The 24,191-nt window shown below is 41.4% G+C and overlaps 1 protein-coding gene across 4 annotated transcripts in view; it reads left to right on the top strand.

Annotated features, from left to right (window-relative positions):
* LOC133634240 (receptor-type tyrosine-protein phosphatase delta-like) overlaps positions 1–24,191 on the top strand; it is a 643,216-nt gene that overhangs the window by 541,843 nt on the left and 77,182 nt on the right. For all 4 annotated transcript variants that reach the window (XM_062027362.1, XM_062027360.1, XM_062027361.1 and 1 more), the window contains 10 exons: positions 79–381; positions 1,176–1,369; positions 1,449–1,475; positions 5,519–5,636; positions 8,885–9,472; positions 9,811–9,905; positions 10,050–10,306; positions 11,010–11,103; positions 12,833–13,057; positions 20,612–20,772. In XM_062027362.1, the coding sequence (XP_061883346.1) occupies positions 79–381; positions 1,176–1,369; positions 1,449–1,475; positions 5,519–5,636; positions 8,885–9,472; positions 9,811–9,905; positions 10,050–10,306; positions 11,010–11,103; positions 12,833–13,057; positions 20,612–20,772 (2,062 nt within the window). The remainder of the gene's footprint in view (positions 1–78; positions 382–1,175; positions 1,370–1,448; positions 1,476–5,518; positions 5,637–8,884; positions 9,473–9,810; positions 9,906–10,049; positions 10,307–11,009; positions 11,104–12,832; positions 13,058–20,611; positions 20,773–24,191) is intronic.

Here is a 24,191-nt window from a genome sequence, read left to right as displayed (position 1 = left end):
TCTACTCCATTCCATCCCCATTCCTGCACACACCACCACCTACTCACACCTCCCCTTAAAACCAAACTGGCCGATCAGTTCCCTCAGCGCCTCCCCAGGACGTAACGTGCACCAGCCCCACTTCTACCAGCGTCCTGGTAAGTTGGGCGCCGCCGCCCGTGGAGTTTCAGAACGGCGTCATTACGGGATACACCATCCAGTACTCCACCACGGGGGGCAACAGAACCTCCGAGAGAATCGAGCGCATTCCCCCGGAGAGCACTCCGTATCTCTTGGAAAGCCTCCAGAAATGGACCGAGTACGGAATAACGGTGCGGGCGCGGACGGAAGCCGGCGACGGACCGGAGAGTTTGCAGCTGATTGTCCGCACCGAGGAAGACGGTATGTTTGCAAACTTGTCAATGGCTCCCCCCCCCACTAACACGACTAATGAGCTGGGCTAACTAACGACTCCATGCCTCTGAGAACCTCTCCTCTCTCCTCTGCAACTGGAAAACCTCCCGTTTCTCTTCCCTGGCCTCAGCTCTTTGGCGGTCCGCAGAAACCCTTTTTTCCCATGCTGCTGTTTTTATCCTGGTTTTCAAGTCCCCATGTTGGGATTTCCCTTCCTCAGAATAACACGACTCCTCAATAACTTTTGCTGAACCTTGGCCTTCCCTCACCTCCAAGTCCCCAACACCGAGGCAGCCGTTTTTTCATATCTTCCCACCGCATTTGCTAATTTTGTGGTATTTTCCGCGATAGTGTCCGACACTCCCAGGGTTTTCAGCAATAAGGCTGTCTCCGGTGTGGTGGGGGAGAAGTGCAGTTCTTGGCAGCACAAGAGAGGGTTTTTTTTCTTGATAGCAGTATTTTATCCTTGACTGTCTGCCACTGTTTATCTGCCCGTGGCGACAAATCCCTTTTCTATCTGCCATTCTTATCTTTCTCTACATTTGCTTCTTATCCGCCACTGCTTTTTCCTCCATGTTTTTTCCTCGAACACCCCCATTTTTTTATTTTTTTTTTTGTACTATTTTGACGTTTTTTCTCCCCAGACATTACTGAAGATTTGTAGACTTTTTTTGGGTGGTTCATCACTTTTTTATCAACCCCCGCCCCCCGAGCTATTTTTCATGAAATAAGAGAGGTTTTGAGTGGCAGACCTTGACCTGGTTTCCAAAATGCGTTTGTAGTTCCGAGTGGTCCTCCTCGAGGGGTGGACGCCCAGACCGTGAACGCCTCAGCCATTAGGGTGAAATGGCGAGCGCCAGCCCCGGAGCTGCAACACGGTCAGATCCGGGGCTACCAAGTCCACTATGTGAGGATGAACTACGGCGAGCCTCAAGGTCAGCCCTCCATCAAGGACATCCTCATAGAGGACTCGCAGGTACGAATCCCACTGGGCGTGGAATGGAAGTCCACGTTCACAATAAATATTAATCATTCTGTTCTCCTTCAACTCCTAGTGGGAATACGATCAATCAGCTCAATACGTGAGTAAACATTTCTTGAAGTATTTTACTATCACTGTAAGAGCATGGCATGTACTTTATTGTGTCCAAGAGTTTTAATAAAATGGCCCTCAAATACTCAGACTAAGAAGAACCATATTTGATTACTTTGGATAAGACGATCAGAATCTCGCGGTTAGAAGCAACACTTTTGTGAAAGGATCTATATTATTGTGTATATGTTTTCTAGGGGTGGGAATATTTGGGTGCCGAACGATTCGATCCGATTCCGATTCCTAAGGTTCTGAATCGATGCCCATTTTAAATCAACCCTCGATTTAAAGTGATTCTCGCAATAGACTTTTTGAGAATTATGAATCGATTTTGAATTGGGATGAATAAAAATTGCGATTTTTCCGTAACATCATCAAAAGGTTCAGAGAATCTGGAGATATCACTGCACGTAAGCCATCCTGTAAGTGGTACTGCATCAAAAATGGCACGACTAAAAAAAAAGTTTGTCTGAGTTAGCACTTATAATAACAATATTGCTAATACTTGGTTAATATTCGGCTCACAAAATGTAAATGGAGTATTTGTAGTGTCTTTTTCGCGGATTTTTAGAAGCTTTTTCAACAAATGCATACATTTCTCAACCAGCTATTGCAAGGAATTTAGGGATTTCACCATCTACGCTCCGTATATATCATCAAAAGGTTCAGAGAATCTGGAAAAATCACTACAATTCACCTATTTGGGTTAGGAATATTTTATGCAAGTAATTATAATCTGCAAATTGAGTGTCGGTGCTGTCTAGAGCTCGGCAGAGTAACCGTGTAATACTCTTCCATATCAGTAGGTGGCAGCAGGTAGCTAATTGCTTTGTAAACGTCGTATCTAATGCTTAAAGTCAAAATAAACAAAATGTGAGTGCCCCTAAGAAAAGGCATTGAAGCTTAGGGAAGGATATGCAGAACCAAACTAAAACTGAACTGGCTACTAAGTAAACAAAAACAGAATGCTGGACGACAGCAAAGACTTACTGTGGAGCAGATGGCGTCCACAAAGTGCATCCGTACATGACATGACGTGACAATCAACAATGTCCCCACAAAGAAGGATTAAAAACAACTGAAATATTCTTGATTGCTAAAACAAAGTAGATGCGGGGAAATATCGCTCAAAGGAAGACATGAAACTGCTACAGGAAAATACCAAAAAAAAACAGGAAAAGCCACCAAAATAGGAGCGCAAGACAAGAAGTAAAACACTACACACAGGAAAACAGCAAAAAAGTCCAAATAAGTCAGGGTGTGATCTGACAGGTGGTGACAGTACACCTACTTTGAGACAAGAGCTATAGTGATGCATGCTTGGTTATGCTTTAAAGTCATATCCAACGACTTTTTACTGTCAACCGAGTTTAGTTTTTTAATGATTTCAGCTGGTGGTGTGCCTCCGCATTTTTTCAACGCAAAAAATGTGCCTTGGCTCAAAAAAGGTTGAAAAACACTGCTTTAAAGCATAACCAAGCATGCATCACTATAGCTCTTGTCTCAAAGTAGGTGTACTGTCACCACCTGTCACATCACACCCTGACTTATTTGGACTTTTTTGCTGTTTTCCTGCGTGTAGTGTTTCACTTCTTGTCTTGCGCTCCTATTTTGGTGGCTTTTTCCTCTTTTTTTGGTATTTTCCTGTAGCAGTTTCATGTCTTCCTTTGAGCGATATTTCCCGCATCTACTTTGTTTTAGCAATCAAGAATATTTCAGTTGTTTTTAATTAAGGCTGAAACGACGCGTCGACGTAGTCGACGTCATCGGTTACGTAAATACGTCGACGCCGTTTTTGTGCGTCGACGCGTCGCATATTTACGTCACACTACCGTCATGGCGGACCGCAAAGCAGACGATCAAAGCAGACGATGCGAGCGGTGCGAGCGAGGGGGGAAAAGCATGCCAAAAGTGGTCAAAAGTGTGGGAGTATTTCAATAAACGGCCTAATAATGTTGTTGTATGCACACTGTGTCGAGCGGAAATGGCCTATCATAGCAGCACAACGGCTATGAACGAACATTTGAAAAGAAAACCATCAACTAGTCAATCGTCCGCGCGAGCATACGTTGTCATCATTACACAAAAACATGAATGTGTCATTTGTATCTGCTAGGGGTGTAACGGTACGTGTTTTGTATTGAACCGTTTCGGTACGGGGCTTTCGGTTCGGCACGGGGGTGTACCGAACGAGTTTGTAAGCTAAAGCTAACTTTAGCTGCTAAAGTCTTAACAAGCTGCTTCGCTCCTTCTGCCTCTGTCTCAGCACGCAGCATTGTCCCACCCACACAACCATCTGATTGGTACACACGCAGCATTGTCCCACCCACACAACCATCTGATTGGTACACACGAAGCATTATCAGCCAATCAGCAGTGTGTATTCAGAGCGCATGTAGTCAGCGCTTCAGCGTGGAGCAGATAGGTGTTTAGCAGGTGAGCATCAGGCAGCGGACTCTCCCCAAATGATAATAAACACCTCCCAGTCAACTACTAGTAACATCACTATGAGCCCGTTGACCTTCTAGAAATATAAACTGCAGCTCAGCTCACTCGCAGTCCTGGCTTGAGGTGAAGGCTAATTAGCTCTCAGTTCCAGCCACATCGACCCCTTCTGAGCGCCTATTTTCAGCTGCTGGGAATATTGTAAACAAGAAAAGAACCAAACATGTACACATGCTAACCTTTCTTCATTACAACTGTTAGTCACTCACTGGAATGAGTAGAATTGGTTATTGTGTACTGTGTTGGACTGGATGTTTATTTTGCACATTTTAAAAGCAATACTTAATGTTTACAGTGCTCCAGAATATTTAGATTGGCACTTTTTTGTATTGGATGTTTATCTTTATTTTTGCACATTTTAGAAATAAGCAATACTTTCACTTTTGTTGAAATGTTTACACTGTTGTTACAGAATATTTCGTTTTGCACTTTTTTGTATTGGATGTTTATCTTTATTTTTGCACATTTTAAAGCAAAATAAGCAATACTTTTTCTTTTGAAATGCTTATACTATTGCAGAATATTAAGATTTGCACTGGATGTTGACTTTTATATTTGCACATTAAAAAGCAAATAAGCTACTTTTAATTTTGTTAAATGTTAAAAGTTTTAAATGTTTACATTTGACAGAATATTTAGTCATGTTGTTGTCAATGTTGACTGAGTGGCCATACTTCTTTTTTTTTGTAAATAAAAGCCGTGCCTTTTGAAAAAACGGGCCTACATTTATTTTTTCATCTTCATTTGAATAAAAAAATAATCGGTAAAAGGAAAAATAATCTATAGATTAATCGGAAAAATAATCTATAGATTAACCGATTAATCGAAAAAATAATCTATAGATTAATCGATAGAAAAATAATCGTTAGCTGCAGCCTTATTTTTAATCCTTCTTTGTGGGGACATTGTTGATTGTCATGTCATGTTCGGATGTACTTTGTGGACGCCGTCTTTGCTCCACAGCAAGTCTTTGCTGTCGTCCAGCGTTCTGTTTTTGTTTACTTTGTAGCCAGTTCGGTTTTAGTTTGGTTCTGCATAGCCTTCCCTAAGCTTCAATGCCTTTTCTTAGGGGCACTCACCTTTTGTTAATTTTAGTTTAAGCATTAGACACCTTTTTACCTGCACACTGCCTCCCGCTGTTTGCGACATTTACAAAGCAATTAGCTACCTGCTGCCACCTACTGATATGGAAGAGTATTACACGGTTACTCTGCCGAGCTCTAGACAGCACCGACACTCAATTTGCAGACTATAATTACTGGTTTGCAAACAATATTTTTAAGCCAAATAGGTGAAATGAGATCATCTCCCACGGCACACCAGACTGTATCTCACTGGTGGTGGTGGCCTTTCATTGTTGGAGATGCCGCCAGGTGAGCAATAAACCAAGGCAGGTAATATTGAGGCTGCATAGGAGAAGTTCACAGTATGTAGATTGTGATGTGTGATTATTAGGGTCTCACCTTCTGGCATTTGGAGAGTGGAGACGCCAACAATGCTCACCCGGCGCCGCGTGTTGTGTTGCAGGAGGCGCTGCTGGGAGGTTTGAAGGCTGACACCTCGTACTCGCTGTCGGTGGGAGCTTACACCGCCAAGGGAGACGGCGCTCGCAGCAAGCCTGTTAGCGTCTGCACCGCCATGCCATGTAAGCCTAAGACGGTTTGTTTGTTTACGACACAAACACACACTCCCCCGCTAAATGACACCCATAAGCATAACCTCCCTACACCTTTTTGAGATATAACACCGAGTCATAGAGAAGGTGCCGGACTGTAAATCCTCAAAATGTGGTGTGTTCAATAATACCCGTTCAGACTGCTCAAGCAACTTCATAACAATATTTGAACATCAAAGTCGTCACAGAAGACAACCTGAAGGAGAGTGAGTCATTTCTCAATGAATGAAAATATGTAACATCATGCAGTAATGCTGCAAACATGGACGTAGATCAGGGCTGTCAGACGTGTTTGTAACAGTGAACATTCTGTGTAATCCTCTCATGGTAGGACTGTCGCCGTCACAAGTAATGACTTAACTAATAAATAAAAAATATATATTATTATTTTTATCATGACTTAATTTTTATTATATTTACTGTATATTATTTGATTTTTTTAAATAATATTTATGTATTAATTTGATAAGGAAATCATAATACAAGTACTGAGAAAACAGACACTTTTCTTTTTTTGCCCCCTCCCCCACTGAAAAAAAATAAATAATAATAATAATTTAAAAAAATACATTCTGTATAATCCTCTCATGGTAGGACTATCGCCGTCACAAGTAATGAGTTAACTAATAAATAAAAAAAAGCACATTATTGTTTTTATCATGACTTAATTTTTATCATATTTACTGTATATTATTTGATTTTTTAAAATAATATGTATGTATTAATTTGATAAGGAAATCCTAATACAAGTACTGAGAAAACAGACACTTTTCTATTTTTGCCCCCTCCCCCACTGAAAAAAAAAAAATAATAATAATAATTAAAAAAATACATTCTGTATAATCCTCTCATGGTAGGACTATCGCCGTCACAAGTAATGAGTTAACTAATAAATAAATAAAGCATATTATTGTTTTTATCATTACTTATTTTTTATTATATTTACTGTATATTATTTTTATTTTTGTTAATAATATTTATTTATTCATTTGATAAGGAAATCCTAACACAAGTACTGAGAAAACAGACACTTTTTTTTTTGCCCCCCACCGAAAAAATTACAAAAAAAAGGATAATAATTTAAAAAAATACCTAAAAATTAAAAATTACAGGAAAAAAATATATAAGTAAAATAATAACACCCCCTCCCACCCCTTGTACTGCATTTCAGTCTGTGTGTGTGTGTGTTTATATATATATATATATATATATATATATATATATATAAATATATATATGTGTGTGTCGTGGTCAAAAGTGTACATACACTTGTAAAGAACATCATGTCATGGCTGTCTTGAGTTTCCAATCATTTCTACAACTCTTGTTTTTTTGTGATGTAGTGATTGGAGCACATACTTGTTGGTCACAAAAAACATTCATGAATTTATATATATATATATATATATATATATATATATATATATATATATATATATATATATATATATATATATATATATATCATCCCTACAAGCCTGTTTCGCAGGTTTCCCTTTTAAAGGGAAACCTGCGAAACAGGCTTGTAAGGATGATATAGCCTCTTGTGTTTTTTCCTGACCTAACATATATATATTGGTATGTATATATATACACTACCGTTCAAAAGTTTGGGGTCACATGTAAATGTCCTTATTTTTGAAGGAAAAGCACTGTACTTTTCAATGAAGATAACTTTAAACTAGTCTTAACTTGAAAGAAATACACTCTATACATTGCTAATGTGGTAAATGACTATTCTAACTGCAAATGTCTGGTTTTTGGTGCAATATCTACATAGGTGTATAGGGGCCCATTTCCAGCAACTATCACTCCAGTGTTCTAATGGTACAATGTGTTTGCTTATTGGCTCAGAAGGCTAATTGATGATTAGAAAACCCTTGTGCAATCATGTTCACACATCTGAAAACACTTTAGCTCGTTACAGAAGCTACAAAACTGACCTTCCTTTGAGCAGATTGAGTTTCTGGAGCATCACATTTGTGGGGGCAATTAAACGCTCAAAATGGCCAGAAAAAGAGAACTTTCATCTGAAACTCCACAGTCTATTGTTCTTCTTAGAAATGAAGGCTATTCCACTAAATTGTTTGGGTGACCCCAAACTTTTAAACGGTAGTGTATATATATACATTATAAGTTACAATCTATGGGCCGCCGGACTTTCTGCTCGACCGCTCCCGAACTTTGGAACGCTCTCCCCGACCATCTTAGAGCACCACAGTCGGTCGACCATTTTAAGAAGGGACTAAAAACCCACCTTTTTAGCACAGCTTTTATCTAATTTCTCTGCCTTCTTGTTTTTAAATGCACTGCTTGCTTATCTGTTTTTTTATCCAGTGCTTTCAGGCTCTTATTTCTACTTTATCTATGTTTCTGTTTTATCTAGTGTGTGTCATGATTCATTTCTATTTTAATTTTTTATTATATATTCTTACTTTCTGTTTTTATTTTTAATACTTTGTAGCACTTTGAGATTTTAACAAATGTAAAGTGCGTAACAAATGCAATTCATTATTACTATTATTATTATTACATAATACATTAAATATATATATATATATATAAGTTTGGGGACCCCTGGGTTAGACAGTTGTGTTGGCCAAAATGTGTCAGGAAAATGCAAGTATTGGTTGAAATTGCGTGAAATGGCGCGATGGCCATATGGCAAAATCCTGGAGGGACTGTGCATTATCCATTTTGTCAGTTAGCACAACAAATAAATAGTCCTGCCGTACATGATTGTCAATGTATAATGGAAATCTTCTCGCTCTTGAACAATCTGTCCCCCGTACTTCGAAAAACGCCTTTGGCTGCAAGTAAAAACTTGAGTGAGTACAGCTCACATCCTCATGAAGGTCTTGTAGAAGTCACTTCAACATACCTCATCCCTTGCTTACTGCTTTGTGGCGCTACTCTACATCCTGTCTTGGAATGTGCCAAAGTGCTCGGGTTGGCCGCACAGTTCAGACAGTTGAACTGCTAATGGAGGGCAGGTGAAGGGTCCATCCCCGTTGTAGCATGGATGTAACATGAGAGTCCAGCTCCGAGCTGAGGAAATCTACCTCAGCCACTCTTTGGGAACAGAGAGTTCAATAGTTTCACCACCATGTTTTAATGGATGCAAAATGGTAGCCTTTAAAAAGACTTTAAAAGTCCATCCATGTTTCTACAGCTATTCCCTGTTTCTTCACCTTCTTTTGTCCTAATTCTTTTTGCAGTGCCCGAAAAGCCCAAACTAACGGTGAGTGCAACTGACTCCGGCACCGCTGTGCTGCACTGGAGCCCACCGCCCGATCCGCCGACCCCTCTCCTGGGTTACCGCCTCACCTTCGGCCGCGTGGACGTTCTTCCCTTCACGGTGGTTGAGTTCCCCACCAAGGAGAATCGCTACACAGCCCAGGACATCCACAAGGGTGCCAATTATGTGTTCAGACTGTCCGCCCGCAACAAAATGGGCTATGGAGAAGAGGCGGCTAAAGAGGTGGCCACCCCTGAAGATGCTCCGACTGGATACCCAGAAAATATCATCTCAGAGGAGATGTCTGCCAACTCCCTTCGACTGACTTGGAAAGCAGTGCCGCTCATTGAGCAAAATGGGAAAATCACAAAGTACTCGGTGCTGTACAAGGATGTAAACAGTCGGGGGAATGCCTCAGAAGTTGTGGTGCCCACTCCAGAGTCGAGTGTTTTGTTGGAGGGTCTGAGTCCTGATACCGTGTATCATGTCAGGGTGTGCGCGTTCACAACTGTCGGGCCCGGTCCGTACAGCCCCGGTGTCCAGTTTCGGACGCAGCGGCTAGACCAAGGTAGGATTCACACTCACTCCCTAAAAACCCATCTTCCATCGCTCGGGATAACACAAGCTTCCACACATCAGACCCCAGCTCCACAAACACACACCTGAATACATCCTAAGTGTCCTTTTTCATTGTCTTGTCGCTGTACTCTTAGACAAAACATCCTTTTCGCAAAGCAAGGTAAGTGTCTTGGGCCCGTCCGGTCTCACTGACTGGCTTGCTGATCCAAGCCAATAGACGGCGTAAGCTAGAGCGTAGAACCCAGGTACGGCCTTTCACTGGACAGGAGTTCACCATCAAGTTCACCTCTTTTTGTTTGTTTGTTTGTTTGTTTGTTTTCACTGTAGTTTTTGCCACCAACTTCAAAGTGAAGGCCGCCATGAAGAACTCCGTGCTGTTGTCCTGGGAGGTCCGAGACAAGAATCCTACCCAGCCGTTCACTGTTAGTACATCTGCATCAGTCCAATTGCAACGATTTGGTTTCTGTTGCAAATTTTAGATTTGCGATCAAATACAACAATGTACTGGATTGTAGTTTGTTGGCCTCAGGCCCCAAATAACATGTTGCAATCCCTGCTCCGTTCAGATCCTGTATGGAAAGGGTCAGTCCGTGGAGGTGGACGGGAAGCAGTCCCAGAAGCTGATCACCGGTTTGCAGCCAGACACCCTGTACTCCTTTTTGCTAACCAACCGGGCCAACAGCGCCGGGGGCCTTCAGCATCGCGTCACAGCCACCACTGCTCCCGACATCCTGAAAACCAAGCCCGTGGTGGTGGGGAAGACCAACGCCGACGGCATGGTGACTGTGCAACTTCCATCTGTGCAGACGGCAGCTAAAGTCAAGTAAGAGAGAGATGTGTCGATTTTTCCGACTGCAATATCCAATTAAGTACGAATGGAGAGCTGAATTGGTCCATTGAGGAAACCCCGCCATCTTCCTTTGCATGCTGCGTTTATTGGCCTAACAGGAGGGATTTCTCTCTATGAGTTGGCGGCGGTTCAGCTCTTGAAACTCCCACAGCAGGAAGGGCGAAAGCACAAAGCTCGTAATCTTTTTCAAACTAAGAATAAACACAGAGAACCAATGCCCTCCTTGGAAATCCTCTGTAAATCTCAGCATGAGTCATTCCACTGCAACACCCACAACGGCGGTGGTTTCCCCTCGGTCATGTCGGGCTATGGTCTCGTCATTTACGGTTTCTGCTCCATCTTAATGAAGGATCGAGACACCAACTAATCATTTCATTGCAAAAATAGGTCATCAGCGTTTCTACTTTTTCAGTTCATCCTCAGTGTTTGCCACACTCCACGTAGTGCCAGCCAGGTTATTAAGAGCCAGCGGTGGACACGTGGAGCATTCTGGTGTGACTACCATTCTGACCAATGACAAATTCCCCTTTTCTAATCAAGCTTTTACTTTTGTTCTCCACTTTAGACACCGTATCATAAACTCTGGCTTCATAAAAACAGTCATGATCAGTTTGATTGACGCTGAAAATGCAATGGACTACTTATCAAACTAAACTAAACGGATCCTGCGTTCCAGGGGTTATTACGTGGTGGTGGTACCCCTGAAGAAGCAACGGGGAGGGAAGTTCCTGAATCCCTGGGAGGAGCCAGACCAGATGAACCTGGATGAGGTGAGAGCAGGACAGTACTGTACTTCTCTGGCCACAATACTATACAATAGACAATAAACATGGTCGTGGACATACTGTACTTTAGATCATTTGAATTTGTCATACTGTATTTTTAAATATCAGTATTAAATAAAAAGACTCACTGGTTCGGTTCGCAGCCGAGTGTGAAGCGACTGGGATGACAATCAGCACCTCCAAGTCCGAGTCCATGGTTCTCGCCCGGAAAAGGGTGGAGTGCCAACTCCGGGTTGGGGAGGAGACCCTGCCCCAAGTGGAGGAGTTCAAGTACCTGGGAGTCTTGTTCACGAGTGAGGGAAGAGTGGATGGTGAGATCGACAGGCGGATTCATTAATGCGGACGCTGTATCGATCCGTTGTGGTGAAGAAGGAGCTGAGCCGGAAGGCAAAGCTCTCAATTTACCGGTCCGTCTACGTTCCCATCCTCACCTATGGTCATGAGCTTTGGGTTATGACCGAAAGGACAAGATCACGGTACAAGCGGCCCAAATGAGTTTCCTACGCCGGGTGGCGGGTCTCTCCCTTAGAGATAGGGTGAGAAGCTCTGTCATCTGGGAGGAACTCAAAGTAAAGCTGCTGCTCCTCCACATGGAGAGGAGCCAGATGAGGTGGTTCGGGCATCTGGTCAGGATGCCACCCGAACGCCTCCTAGGGAGGTGTTTAGGGCACGTCCGACCGGTAGGAGGCCAAGGACACGTTGGGAAGACTATATCTCCCGGCTGGCCTTGGAACACTTCGGGATCCCTCGGGAGGAGCTGGACCAAGTGGCTGGGGAGAGGGAAGTCTGGGCTTCTTTGCTTAGGCTGCTGCCCCCGCGACCCGACCTCAGATAAGCGGAAGAAGATGGATGGATGTGTTTTTTAATAGCACTCTGTCCTCTTTCTGTTACCAAATAATAAGATGGGATAGACTTTTACATGACATTACATACGATTGCACAGCCAGAGACAGGAACAGACCCAACAAAGCAACCAAGGGAGCCGACTCCTTCCTAGGCTGCCCACTAGCTCTCGGCCAATGTCCAGTCCGCACAGAAGAAGACCGAAGTGTCCGATACATGCTCTTTCAGCTTCGTGAAGTAGCTCCGCAGCTTTGTCTCTTCCTCCGCTTCTAAGAATAAGTGATGTTATTATTATTACATTTGAACAGAAGTGTAGATAGAACATGTTCAAACAGAAAGTAAGCAGATATTAACAGTTAAGTAGATGAATAATCTACTTTTACAGTTTGTCCCTCATAATGTGTAGAAAATAATAGGTGTATAAATGACACAATATGTTACTAATTAGGAGTCTTTGTTTGTTTACTTACTACTAAAAGACAAGTTGTCTTATTTCACGACAGCATTCTTCTTTGATTGCAATAACAAACATATGTTTCATAAGATTTGAGGAGAAAATAAAGACAATAATGAAATGTTTCTGCGGCCCACTGGTTGCCAGTCATTAAAGACACAGATGTTTGCCATTTTCTGTCTTTGTTATGACATGAAACTGATACCAAAGGAAATCGTGACGATCCGATACATGGTTCACAATATTTGGTTTTAATGACTTGGGTTGAGTTACTTTTCCGCCGTTCTGACGATGAAGGCGTATTTACCTTGGCGATGCATCTGAAGAGATCAGTGATACTTTGATCGCGGTTTGAGGAGACGAGGGCGTCTCTTGGGTTGCCAGACATGACGCTTTGTGTGTCTTCTTCCCGACCAGCTGCTGAGGGAGATTAACAGAACGAGCGCGAGCCGGGCGCTGCGTGTTCGCAGGCAGGCCGGCCTGTCAGATCCCAGGTCCTACGTCAGCGCCCACTTCAAGACTCTGCCCATGGAGTTCACGCTGGGCGACGGACGCAACTACGGCGACTTCCGCAATCCTGCGCTGCTGAACGGCCAGGAGTACGTCTTCTTCGTGCTGGCCCTGCTCGACCTCTCCGAGAACGTGAGTAGCACAGCCGAAACGCTTATTCTATGCAGGCTAATACAGTTGAACCTCGATTTACAAACTCAATTCTTACGTCCTGTATCAAAAAGTTTGTAAATCGAAGCAAATTTGTCCATAAGAATAATGGGTTCCAGCCTGCACAAAAGTCTTTATTTTAGTACAAATGTGTACAATTTGAACACAATATAAAGTGAAGTGTTGTATATCAAACAAACACAACAAGGGAGAGAAAGAGCAACTTTTTATTTGATAAGAAAGAGCCCCCTAAAAAGCTGAACTGTCCTCATTCTAGCCGCCCTGCTGACACGCACACACTCTGTCACTAGCCCTGTGAGTAGCACAACCGAAACGCTTATTCTATGCAAGCTAATACAGTTGAACCTCGATTTACAAACTCAATTGTTCCGTGAAAAAGGTTCCTTTATCAAAAAGTTTGTAAATTGAAGCAAATTTCTCCATAAGAATAATGGGTTCCAGCCTGCACAAAAGTCTGTATTTTAGTAAGAATCTGTACAATTTGAACACAACATAAAGTGAAGTGTTGTATATCAAACAAACACAACAAGGGAGAGAAAGAGCAACTTTTTATTTAATTAAAAAAAAGCCCCCCATAAAACTGAACTGTCCTCATTTCAGCCGCCCTGCTGACACGCACACACTCTGTCACTAGCCCTGTGAGTAGCACAGCCGAAACACTTATTATATGCAGGCTAATACAGTTGAACCTCGATTTACAAACTTGATTGTTTTATGAAAAAGTTTCCTATATCAAAAAGTTTGTACATTGAAGCAAATTCCTCCATAAGAATAATGGGTTCCAGCCTGCACAAAAGTCTGTATTTTACTAAAAATGTGTGCAATTTGAACACAATATAAAGTGAAGTATTGTACATCAAACAAACACAACAAGGGAGAGAAAGAGCAACTTTTTATTTAATTTAAAAAAAAAAGCCCCAGCGACGAGGTGGCGACTTGTCCAGGGTGTACTCCACCTTCCGCCCGGATGCAGCTGAGATAGGCTCCAGCGCCCCCCTCGACCCCGAAGGGAATAAGCGGTAGAAAATGGATGGATAGGAAAAAAAAGCCCCCCAAAAAACTGAACTGTCCTCATTTCAGCCACCCTGCTGACACACACACACTCTGTCACTAGCCCTGTGAGTAGCACAACCGAAACGCTTATTCTATGCAAGCTAATACAGTTGAACCTCGATTAACAAACTCAATTGTTCCGTGAAAAAGGTTATTTTATCAAAAAGTTTGTAAATTGAAGCAAATTTGTCCATAAGAATAATGGGTTCCAGCCTCCACAAAAGTCTGTATTTTAGTTAAAATGTGTACAATTTAAACACAATATAAAGTGAAGTATTGTATATGAAACAAACACAACAGGGGAGAGAAAGAGCAACTTTTTATTTCATAAAAAAAAAAAGCCCCCCATAAAACTGAACTGTCCTCATTCCAGCCACCCTGCTGACACGCACACACTCTGTCACTAGCCCTGTGAGTAGCACAACCAAAACGCTTATTCTATGCAAGCTAATACAGTTGAACCTCGATTTACAAACTCAATTGTTCCGTGAAAAAGGTTCCTTTATCAAAAGTTTGTAAATTGAAGCAAATTTCTCCATAAAAATAATGGGTTCCAGCCTCCACAAAAGTCTGTATTTTACTAAAAATGTGTACAATTTGAACACAACATAAAGTGAAGTATTGTATATCAAACAAACACAACAAGGGAGAGAAAGAGCAACTTTTTATTTAATAAAAAAAAAGCCCCCCAAAAAACTGAACTGTCCTCATTTTAGCCGCCCTGCTGACACGCACACACTCTGTCACTAGCCCTGTGAGTAGCACAACCGAAATGCTTATTCTATGCAGGCTAATACAGTTGAACTTCGATATACAAACTTGATTGTTCCATGAAAAGGTTTGCTATATCAAAAAGTTTGTAAATTGAAGCAAATTTGTCCATAAGAATAATGGGTTCCAGCCTCCACAAAAGTCTGTATTTTAGTACAAATGTGTACAATTTGAACACAACATAAAGTGAAGTATTGTACATCAAACAAACACAACAAGGGAGAGAAAGAGCAACTTTTTATTTAATTTTAAAAAAAAGCCCCAGCGATGAGGTGGCGACTTGTCCAGGGTGTACTCCACCTTCCGCCCGGATGCAGCTGAGATAGGCTCCAGCGCCCCCCGCGACCCCGAAGGGAATAAGCGGTAGAAAATGGATGGATAGGAAAAAAAGCCCCCCAAAAAACTGAACTGTCCTCATTCTAGCCGCCCTGCTGACACGCACACACTCTGTCACTAGCCCTGTGAGTAGCACAACCGAAACGCTTATTCTATGCAAGCTAATACAGTTGAACCTCGATTTACAAACTCAATTGTTCCGTGAAAAAGGTTATTTTATCAAAAAGTTTGTAAATTGAAGCAAATTTGTCCATAAGAATAATGGGTTCCAGCCTCCACAAAAGTCTGTATTTTAGTTCAAATGTGTACAATTTCAACACAATATAAAGTGAAGTATTGTATATGAAACAAACACAACAGGGGAGAGAAAGAGCAACTTTTTATTTCATAAAAAAAAAGCCCCCCATAAAACTGAACTGTCCTCATTTCAGCCGCCCTGCTGACACGCACACACTCTGTCACTAGCCCTGTGAGTAGCACAACCGAAACGCTTATTCTATGCAAGCTAATACAGTTGAACCTCGATTTACAAACTTGATTGTTTTATGAAAAAGTTTCTTATATCAAAAAGTTTGTACATTGAAGCAAATTCCTCCATAAGAATAATGGGTTCCAGCCTCCACAAAAGTCTGTATTTTACTAAAAATGTGTGCAATTTGAACACAACATAAAATGAAGTATTGTACATCAAACAAATACAACAAGGGAGAGAAAGACCAACTTTTTATTTAATTAAAAAAAAGCCCCCCATAAAACTGAACTGTCCTCATTTTAGCCGCCCTGCTGACACGCACACACTCTGTCACTAGCCCTGTGAGTAGCACAACCGAAACACTTATTATATGCAAGCTAATACAGTTGAACCTCGATTTACAAACTCAATTGTTCCGTGAAAAAGGTTCTTTTATCAAAAAGTTTGTAAATTGAAGCAAATTTGTCCATAAGAATAATGGGTTCCAGCCTCCACAAAAGTCTGTATTTTACTAAAAATGTGTACAATTTGAACACAATATGAAATGAAGTATTGTATATCAAACAAACACAACAAGGGAGAGAAAGAGCAACTTTTTATTTAATTAAAATAAAGCCCCCCATAAAACTGAACTGTCCTCATTTTAGCCGCCCTGCTGACACGCACACACTCTGTCACTAGCCCTGTGAGTAGCACAACCGAAACACTTATTATATGCAAGCTAATACAGTTGAACCTCGATTTACAAACTCAATTGTTCCGTGAAAAAGGTTCTTTTATCAAAAAGTTTGTAAATTGAAGCACATTTGTCCATAAGAATACTGGTTTCAAGCCTCCACAAAAGTCTGTATTTTACTAAAAATGTGTACAATTTGAACACAATATAAAGTGAAGTATTGTATATCAAACAAACACAACAAGGGAGATAAAGAGCAACTTTTTATTTAATTAAAAAAAATCCCCCCATAAAACTGAACTGTCCTCATTCCAGCCGCCCTGCTGACACGCACACACTCTGTCACTAGCCCTGTGAGTAGCACAACCGAAACGCTTATTCTATGCAGGCTAATACAGTTGAACCTCGATTTACAAACTTGATTTTTTTATGAAAAAGTTTCCTATATCAAAAAGTTTGTACATTGAAGCAAATTCCTCCATAAGAATAATGGGTTCCAGCCTCCACAAAAGTCTGTATTTTACTAAAAATGTGTGCAATTTGAACACAATATAAAGTGAAGTATTGTACATCAAACAAACACAACAAGGGAGAGAAAGAGCAACTTTTTATTTAATAAAAAAAAAGCCCCAGCGATGAGGTGGCGACTTGTCCAGGGTGTACTCCACCTTCCGCCCGGATGCAGCTGAGATAGGCTCCAGCGCCCCCCGCGACCCCGAAGGGAATAAGCGGTAGAAAATGGATGGATAGGAAAAAAAAGCCCCCCAAAAAACTGAACTGTCCTCATTCCAGCCGCCCTGCTGACATGTACACACTCTGTCACTAGCCCTGTGAGTAGCACAACCGAAACACTTATTATATGCAAGCTAATACAGTTGAACCTCGATTTACAAACTCAATTGTTCCGACGAAAGGGTTCCAATTTCAAAAAGTTTGTAAATTGAAGCAAATTTCTCCATAAGAATAATGGGTTCCAACATCCACAAAAGTCTGTATTTTACTAAAAATGTGTACAATTTCAACATAACATAAAGTGAAGTATTGTATATCAAACAAACAGAACAAGGGAGAGAAAGAGCAACTTTTTATTTAAAAAAAAAAAGCCCCCCATAAAACTGAACTGTCCTCATTCCAGCCGCCCTGCTGACACGCACACACTCTGTCACTAGCCCTGTGAGTAGCACAACCAAAACGCTTATTCTATGCAAGCTAATACAGTTGAACCTCGATTTACAAACTCAATTGTTCCGTGAAAAAAGTTCTTTTATCAAAAAGTTTGTAAATTGAAGCAAATTTGTCCATAAGAATAATGGGTTCCAGCCTCCACAAAAGTCTGTATTTTACTAAAAATGTGTACAATTTGAACACAATATAAAGTGAAGTATTGTATATCAAACAAACACAAGGGAGAGAAAGAGCAACTTTTTACTTAATAAAAAAAAGCTCCCCAAAAACTGAACTGTCCTCATTCCAGCCGCCCTGCTGACACGCACACACTCTGTCACTAGCTCTGTGGTGCACTCACACCTTGAAATGATACAACTTTTGCCAGTCAGGTTGCTCCAAAGATTAAAAGTAAAAATGACATGCGCTTTACTTTGTTGGTAAATCTTCTTCCTGTGAGGAAACTTCCTGAATGTTTCAAACCACACATCGCTTGCCCTTTGCTTTCTTTGGACTCATGGTGAGATAGAAAAACTAGAAAAATGCTGTAAAAAGGCTGAAAAACACCTAAAAAAAAAAGCACAGAAAGTAGCACTTAGCACAGTAGCTAACGGCAGAGATGGATCAGCCCGCCCACAATGGATGTGCTGCCGGGCACAAAATGGCAGCGATGCAGGCACACAATGGGTGGATGACATGTTTGTACACTGAGACAAGGGCCAAAGTATTATTTGAAATCCATCTGTCATAAAAATGAGGATTTGCAAATCAAGGTTTCACTCTAATAAAGTTTGGTCCATCTCTTTGAAAACTGATTCAAGAAGTGGCCTGCCACTTCTTTTAAGTGGCCTGCATGTCATTTAAAGTAGTTCGTCTTGTATTTAAAGTGGTCTTCCACCTTATTTAAGGTGACCTGTTATGTCATAAATGTGGTCTTCCATGTCATTTAACATGGTCCACCACATCATTTAAAGTGGCCTGTCACGTCATTCAAGGCTGGTCTTCCACGTTATTTAACATGGTCCACCACACAACATTTAAATTGGCCCATCATGTCATTTAATATAGTTCGTCATTTCATTTAATGTGGTCGTCCACGTCATTTAACATGGTCCACCACGTAATTTAAGGTGGCCCGTTATGTCATAAATGTGGTTTCCATGTCATTTAACATGGTCCAACACGTCATTTAAAGGTGGCCTGTCACATTATTTTATGTGGTCTTTCATGTCATTAAACATGGTCCACTACACATAATTTAAAGTGGCCCATCATGTCATTTAATATAGTTTGTCATTTCATTTAATGTGGTCTTCCATATCATTTAACATGCATGGTCCACCAGACATAATTTAAAGTGGCCCATCATGTCATTTAATTTAGTTTGTCACGTTATTTAATGTGGTCTTCCATGTCATTTAATGTGGTCCAACACGTCATTTAAAGTGGCCTGTCACGTTATTTAATGTGGTCTTCAATGTCATTTAACATGCTCCACCACATCATTTAAATTGGCCTTTCACATCATATAATGTGGTCTTCCACATCATTCAAAGTGTTTTGCCTCGTTATTTATTGAAGTTCGCCACGTCACGTTATTAATTGTGGTCCACCACATCATTTAACGTGGTCTTGCAAAACATTTTATGTGGTCTGCCACATTTTAAATGTGGTCTTTTACCTCACTTAATGTGGCCTGCCACACCATTAAATGTGGTCTGCCACATCAATTGATGTGGTCTGCCACATCATTCAATGTTGTCCGCCACATTATTTAATGAGGTCCAACACGTCATTTAATGTGGCCCGCCACATCATTTAATGTTGTCCGCCACATTATTTAATGAGGTCCAACACGTCATTTAATGTGGCCCGCCACATCATTTAATGTTGTTTGCCACATTATGAAATGAGGTCCACCACGTCATTGAAGTGGCCTGCCACATCATTCAATGTTGTTTGCCACATTATTTAATGAGGTCCAACAAGACATTCAATGTGGCCTGCCACATCATTTAAAGTGATCTGCCACAAAATTCAAAGTGGCCTGCCACGTCATTCAAATTGGTTCGCATCATTATTTATTTAAGTTCGCCACATAATTCAATGTGGCCCGTCACGTTATTAATTGTGGTCCACCACATTATTTAATGTGGTCTTGCAAATCAATTTATGATTTCAATATGATCTTCTACATCATTTAAAGTAGCCTGCCACACCGATAAATGTGCTTTACCACATCATTCAATGTGGCCTGCAACATCATTAAATGTGCACTGCCACTTCATTAAATGTGGCCTGCCTTGTCATTATGTATGGATTGCTACTTCATTTAATGTGGCCTGCCAAATAATTAAATGTGAACTGCCATTTCATTTAAGTTGGCCTGCCATATCATTATATATGGTCTGCTACTTCATTTAATGTGGCCTGCCAAATCATTAAATGTGAACTGCCACATCATTAATTGTGGCCTGCCATGTCATTATATATGGTCTGCTACTTCATTTGTGTGGCCTGCCAAATCATTAAATGTGAACTGCCACATCATTAAATGTGGCCTGCCATGTCATTATATATGGTATGCTACTTCATTTATGTGGCCTGCCAAATCATTAAAATTGGCCTGCCATGTCATTACATATGGTCTGCTACTTCATTTATGTGGCCTGCCAAATCACTAAATGTGAACTGCCACATAATTTAAGTGGCCTGCCATGTCATTCTATATGGTCTGCTGCTTCATTTATGCGGCCTGCCAAATCATTAATCGTGAACTGCCACATCATTAAATGTGGCCTGTCATGTCATTATAAATGGCCTGCTACTTCATTTAATGTGGCCCTTTGAGGGCATCTATTATTGCGAAGTGGCCCTCAATGAAAAGGAGTTCCCGAGCATCTTATGTGGCGTGTGCTGCTCCCCTCAGACTGTAGCGAGTCAAGATCAATAGCAGTTAGCTTAGCACATTTCTCAAAAACGACAACCATTCTCTGAGAACCCTGACCTAACACCCGTGTGTGTGTGTGACACGCCCCCACAGACCATGTTCTCCACCAGCCCGTACTCGGACCCGGTCACCTCATCAGACGTGGACCCCCAGCCGATCGTTGACGAGGAGGAGGGTCTCCTGTGGGTGGTGGGTCCTGTGCTGGCGGTCATCTTCATCGTCTGCATCGTCATCGCCATCCTCCTTTTTAAAAGGTAAGACCATCACTCTTTCATCACAGTCTTAGACCTTGGTCACCATCACTCTTTCATCACAGTCTTAGACCTCGGTCACCATCACTCTTTCATCCCAGTCTTAGACCTTGGTCACCATCACTCTTTCATCACAGTCTTAGACCTTGGTCACCATCACTATTTACTCACAGTCTTAGACCTTGGTCACCATCACTCTTTCATCACAGTCTTAGACCTTGGTCACCATCACTTTTTCATCACAGTCTTAGACCTTGGTCACCATCACTCTTTCATCACAGTCTTAGACCTTGGTCACCATCACTCTTTCATCACAGTCTTAGACCTTGGTCACCATCACTCTTTCATCACAGTCTTAGACCTTGGTCACCATCACTCTTTCATCACAGTCTTAGACCTTGGTCACCATCACTATTTACTCACAGTCTTAGACCTTGGTCACCATCACTCTTTCATCACAGTCTTAGACCTTGGTCACCATCACTCTTTCATCACAGTCTTAGACCTTGGTCACCATCACTCTTTCATCACAGTCTTAGACCTTGGTCACCATCACTCTTTCATCACAGTCTTAGACCTTGGTCACCATCACTCTTTCATCACAGTCTTAGACCTTGGTCACCATCACTCTTTCATCACAGTCTTAGACCTTGGTCACCATCACTCTTTCATCACAGTCTTAGACCTTGGTCACCATCACTCTTTCATCACAGTCTTAGACCTTGGTCACCATCACTCTTTCATCGCAGTCTTAGACCTTGGTCACCATCACTCTTTCATCACAGTCTTAGACCTTGGTCACCATCACTATTTACTCACAGTCTTAGACCTTGGTCACCATCACTCTTTCATCACAGTCTTAGACCTTGGTCACCATCACTCTTTCATCACAGTCTTAGACCTTGGTCACCATCACTCTTTCATCACAGCCTTAGACCTCGGTCACCATCACTCTTTCATCACAGTCTTAGACCTCGGTCACCATCACTCTTTCATCACAGTCTTAGACCTTGGTCACCATCACTCTTTCATCCCAGTCTTAGACCTTGGTCACCATCACTCTTTCATCACAGTCTTAGACCTTGGTCACCATCACTATTTACTCACAGTCTTAGACCTTGGTCACCATCACTCTTTCATCACAGTCTTAGACCTTGGTCACCATCACTTTTTCATCACAGTCTTAGACCTTGGTCACCATCACTCTTTCATCACAGTCTTAGACCTCGGTCACCATCACTCTTTCATCCCAGTCTTAGACCTTGGTCACCATCACTCTTTCATCACAGTCTTAGACCTTGGTCACCATCACTATTTACTCACAGTCTTAGACCTTGGTCACCATCACTCTTTCATCACAGTCTTAGACCTTGGTCACCATCACTTTTTCATCACAGTCTTAGACCTTGGTCACCATCACTCTTTCATCACAGTCTTAGACCTTGGTCACCATCACTCTTTCATCACAGTCTTAGACCTTGGTCACCATCACTCTTTCATCACAGTCTTAGACCTTGGTCACCATCACTCTTTCATCACAGTCTTAGACCTTGGTCACCATCACTATTTACTCACAGTCTTAGACCTTGGTCACCATCACTCTTTCATCACAGTCTTAGACCTTGGTCACCATCACTCTTTCATCACAGTCTTAGACCTTGGTCACCATCACTCTTTCATCACAGTCTTAGACCTTGGTCACCATCACTCTTTCATCACAGTCTTAGACCTTGGTCACCATCACTCTTTCATCACAGTCTTAGACCTTGGTCACCATCACTCTTTCATCACAGTCTTAGACCTTGGTCACCATCACTCTTTCATCACAGTCTTAGACCTTGGTCACCATCACTCTTTCATCACAGTCTTAGACCTTGGTCACCATCACTCTTTCATCGCAGTCTTAGACCTTGGTCACCATCACTCTTTCATCACAGTCTTAGACCTTGGTCACCATCACTATTTACTCACAGTCTTAGACCTTGGTCACCATCACTCTTTCATCACAGTCTTAGACCTTGGTCACCATCACTCTTTCATCACAGTCTTAGACCTTGGTCACCATCACTCTTTCATCACAGTCTTAGACCTTGGTCACCATCACTCTTTCATCACAGTCTTAGACCTTGGTCACCATCACTCTTTCATCACAGTCTTAGACCTTGGTCACCATCACTCTTTCATCACAGTCTTAGACCTTGGTCACCATCACTCTTTCATCACAGTCTTAGACCTTGGTCACCATCACTCTTTCATCACAGTCTTAGACCTTGGTCACACCGCAGCTCGGTTTTCTCCATACGCCGCTTGTAGCAGATTCCTTTCACCTCTGTGTGGACAGTGCGAGTCCCAACCCAGCGGGTCAGACTGCATTCACATTAGAAATCACCTTTTTTTTCTGGCCACTAAAAAGATGGAATTTGACAACTAAAATTGGACATGGGACCCTGCAGTGTGAACGTAGCCTCAATCAGGGGTTGTCTAAAGTCATTTTTTAAACAACATTCTAAAAAAACTTGTTACAAAATAATAAAATAATCCAAAAGTGGAATAAAAGTGCAAACATGGTGGAATGTAACAATACTGACACTAATAACACAAAGTTGCCATGCAGGCAGTTTTTTTTACTTTAAAACTGTCATTGCTGAAAAAACAACAACGTATAATCAATGGATTAGAATCAGAATCCGCTACTATTTTAGCACACAGGGAATTTGACTTTGCTCTCTTGTTCAATGGAAAAACAACAACTTGTGAAAAAACATTTAAAAAAATAAACCGTTATGGAAACAAATAGTTCTGAAGTTTATCGATAGATATTTCAGTGTTGAAAGTAAAAAGATTATTAGTGTGTTCTTAACAATTTCATGACTGGGACCTTTTTGGGTCCCCAGGACCTTTCTTTTTTACATGTACAGTTCAGAAATGCAATTAAAAACATGTCAAATGTTTTTTTTTTATTTCCTCCAAACAAGTAATCCACAAAAATGATATACCGTATTTCCTTGAATAGCCGCAGGGGCGTTAATTAATTAAAACCTCCTGTCACTCCGGCGTTTACCGGAAGCCTGCGGGATGGCCGTGCATGCGCTAATTATTTTAAAACCTCTTCTCACTCCGGCGTTTACCAAAAGGAATGCTGTAAATTTAGGCGTGCGCTTTGAGTGTGATGTAAGCAATACCATCATGAAAAGTACATTTAATTAAAAAAAACGTTATTATGGTCTTACCTGTACTTATAAATGGAGTCCATTTGCAGCTCCTTCTGACCAAAAGCATCGATAACTTGTTTATAGAAGTCTTCCTTATTTTCTTTCTTCAGTTTTAAAAGTCTCTCCGTCTCGATGGAGATATTCCTTTAATTATTACCTCCTGCTTCCATTAAAAGTCCAGTTTAGAAAACTGTTTTATTTTAGATACCG

The sequence above is a fragment of the Entelurus aequoreus genome, linkage group LG18, assembly GCF_033978785.1.
Source record: "Entelurus aequoreus isolate RoL-2023_Sb linkage group LG18, RoL_Eaeq_v1.1, whole genome shotgun sequence".
NCBI lineage: Eukaryota > Metazoa > Chordata > Actinopteri > Syngnathiformes > Syngnathidae > Entelurus > Entelurus aequoreus.
Note: the sequence above shows the minus strand (reverse complement) of the source record. Positions and strands in the feature narration are given on the sequence as shown.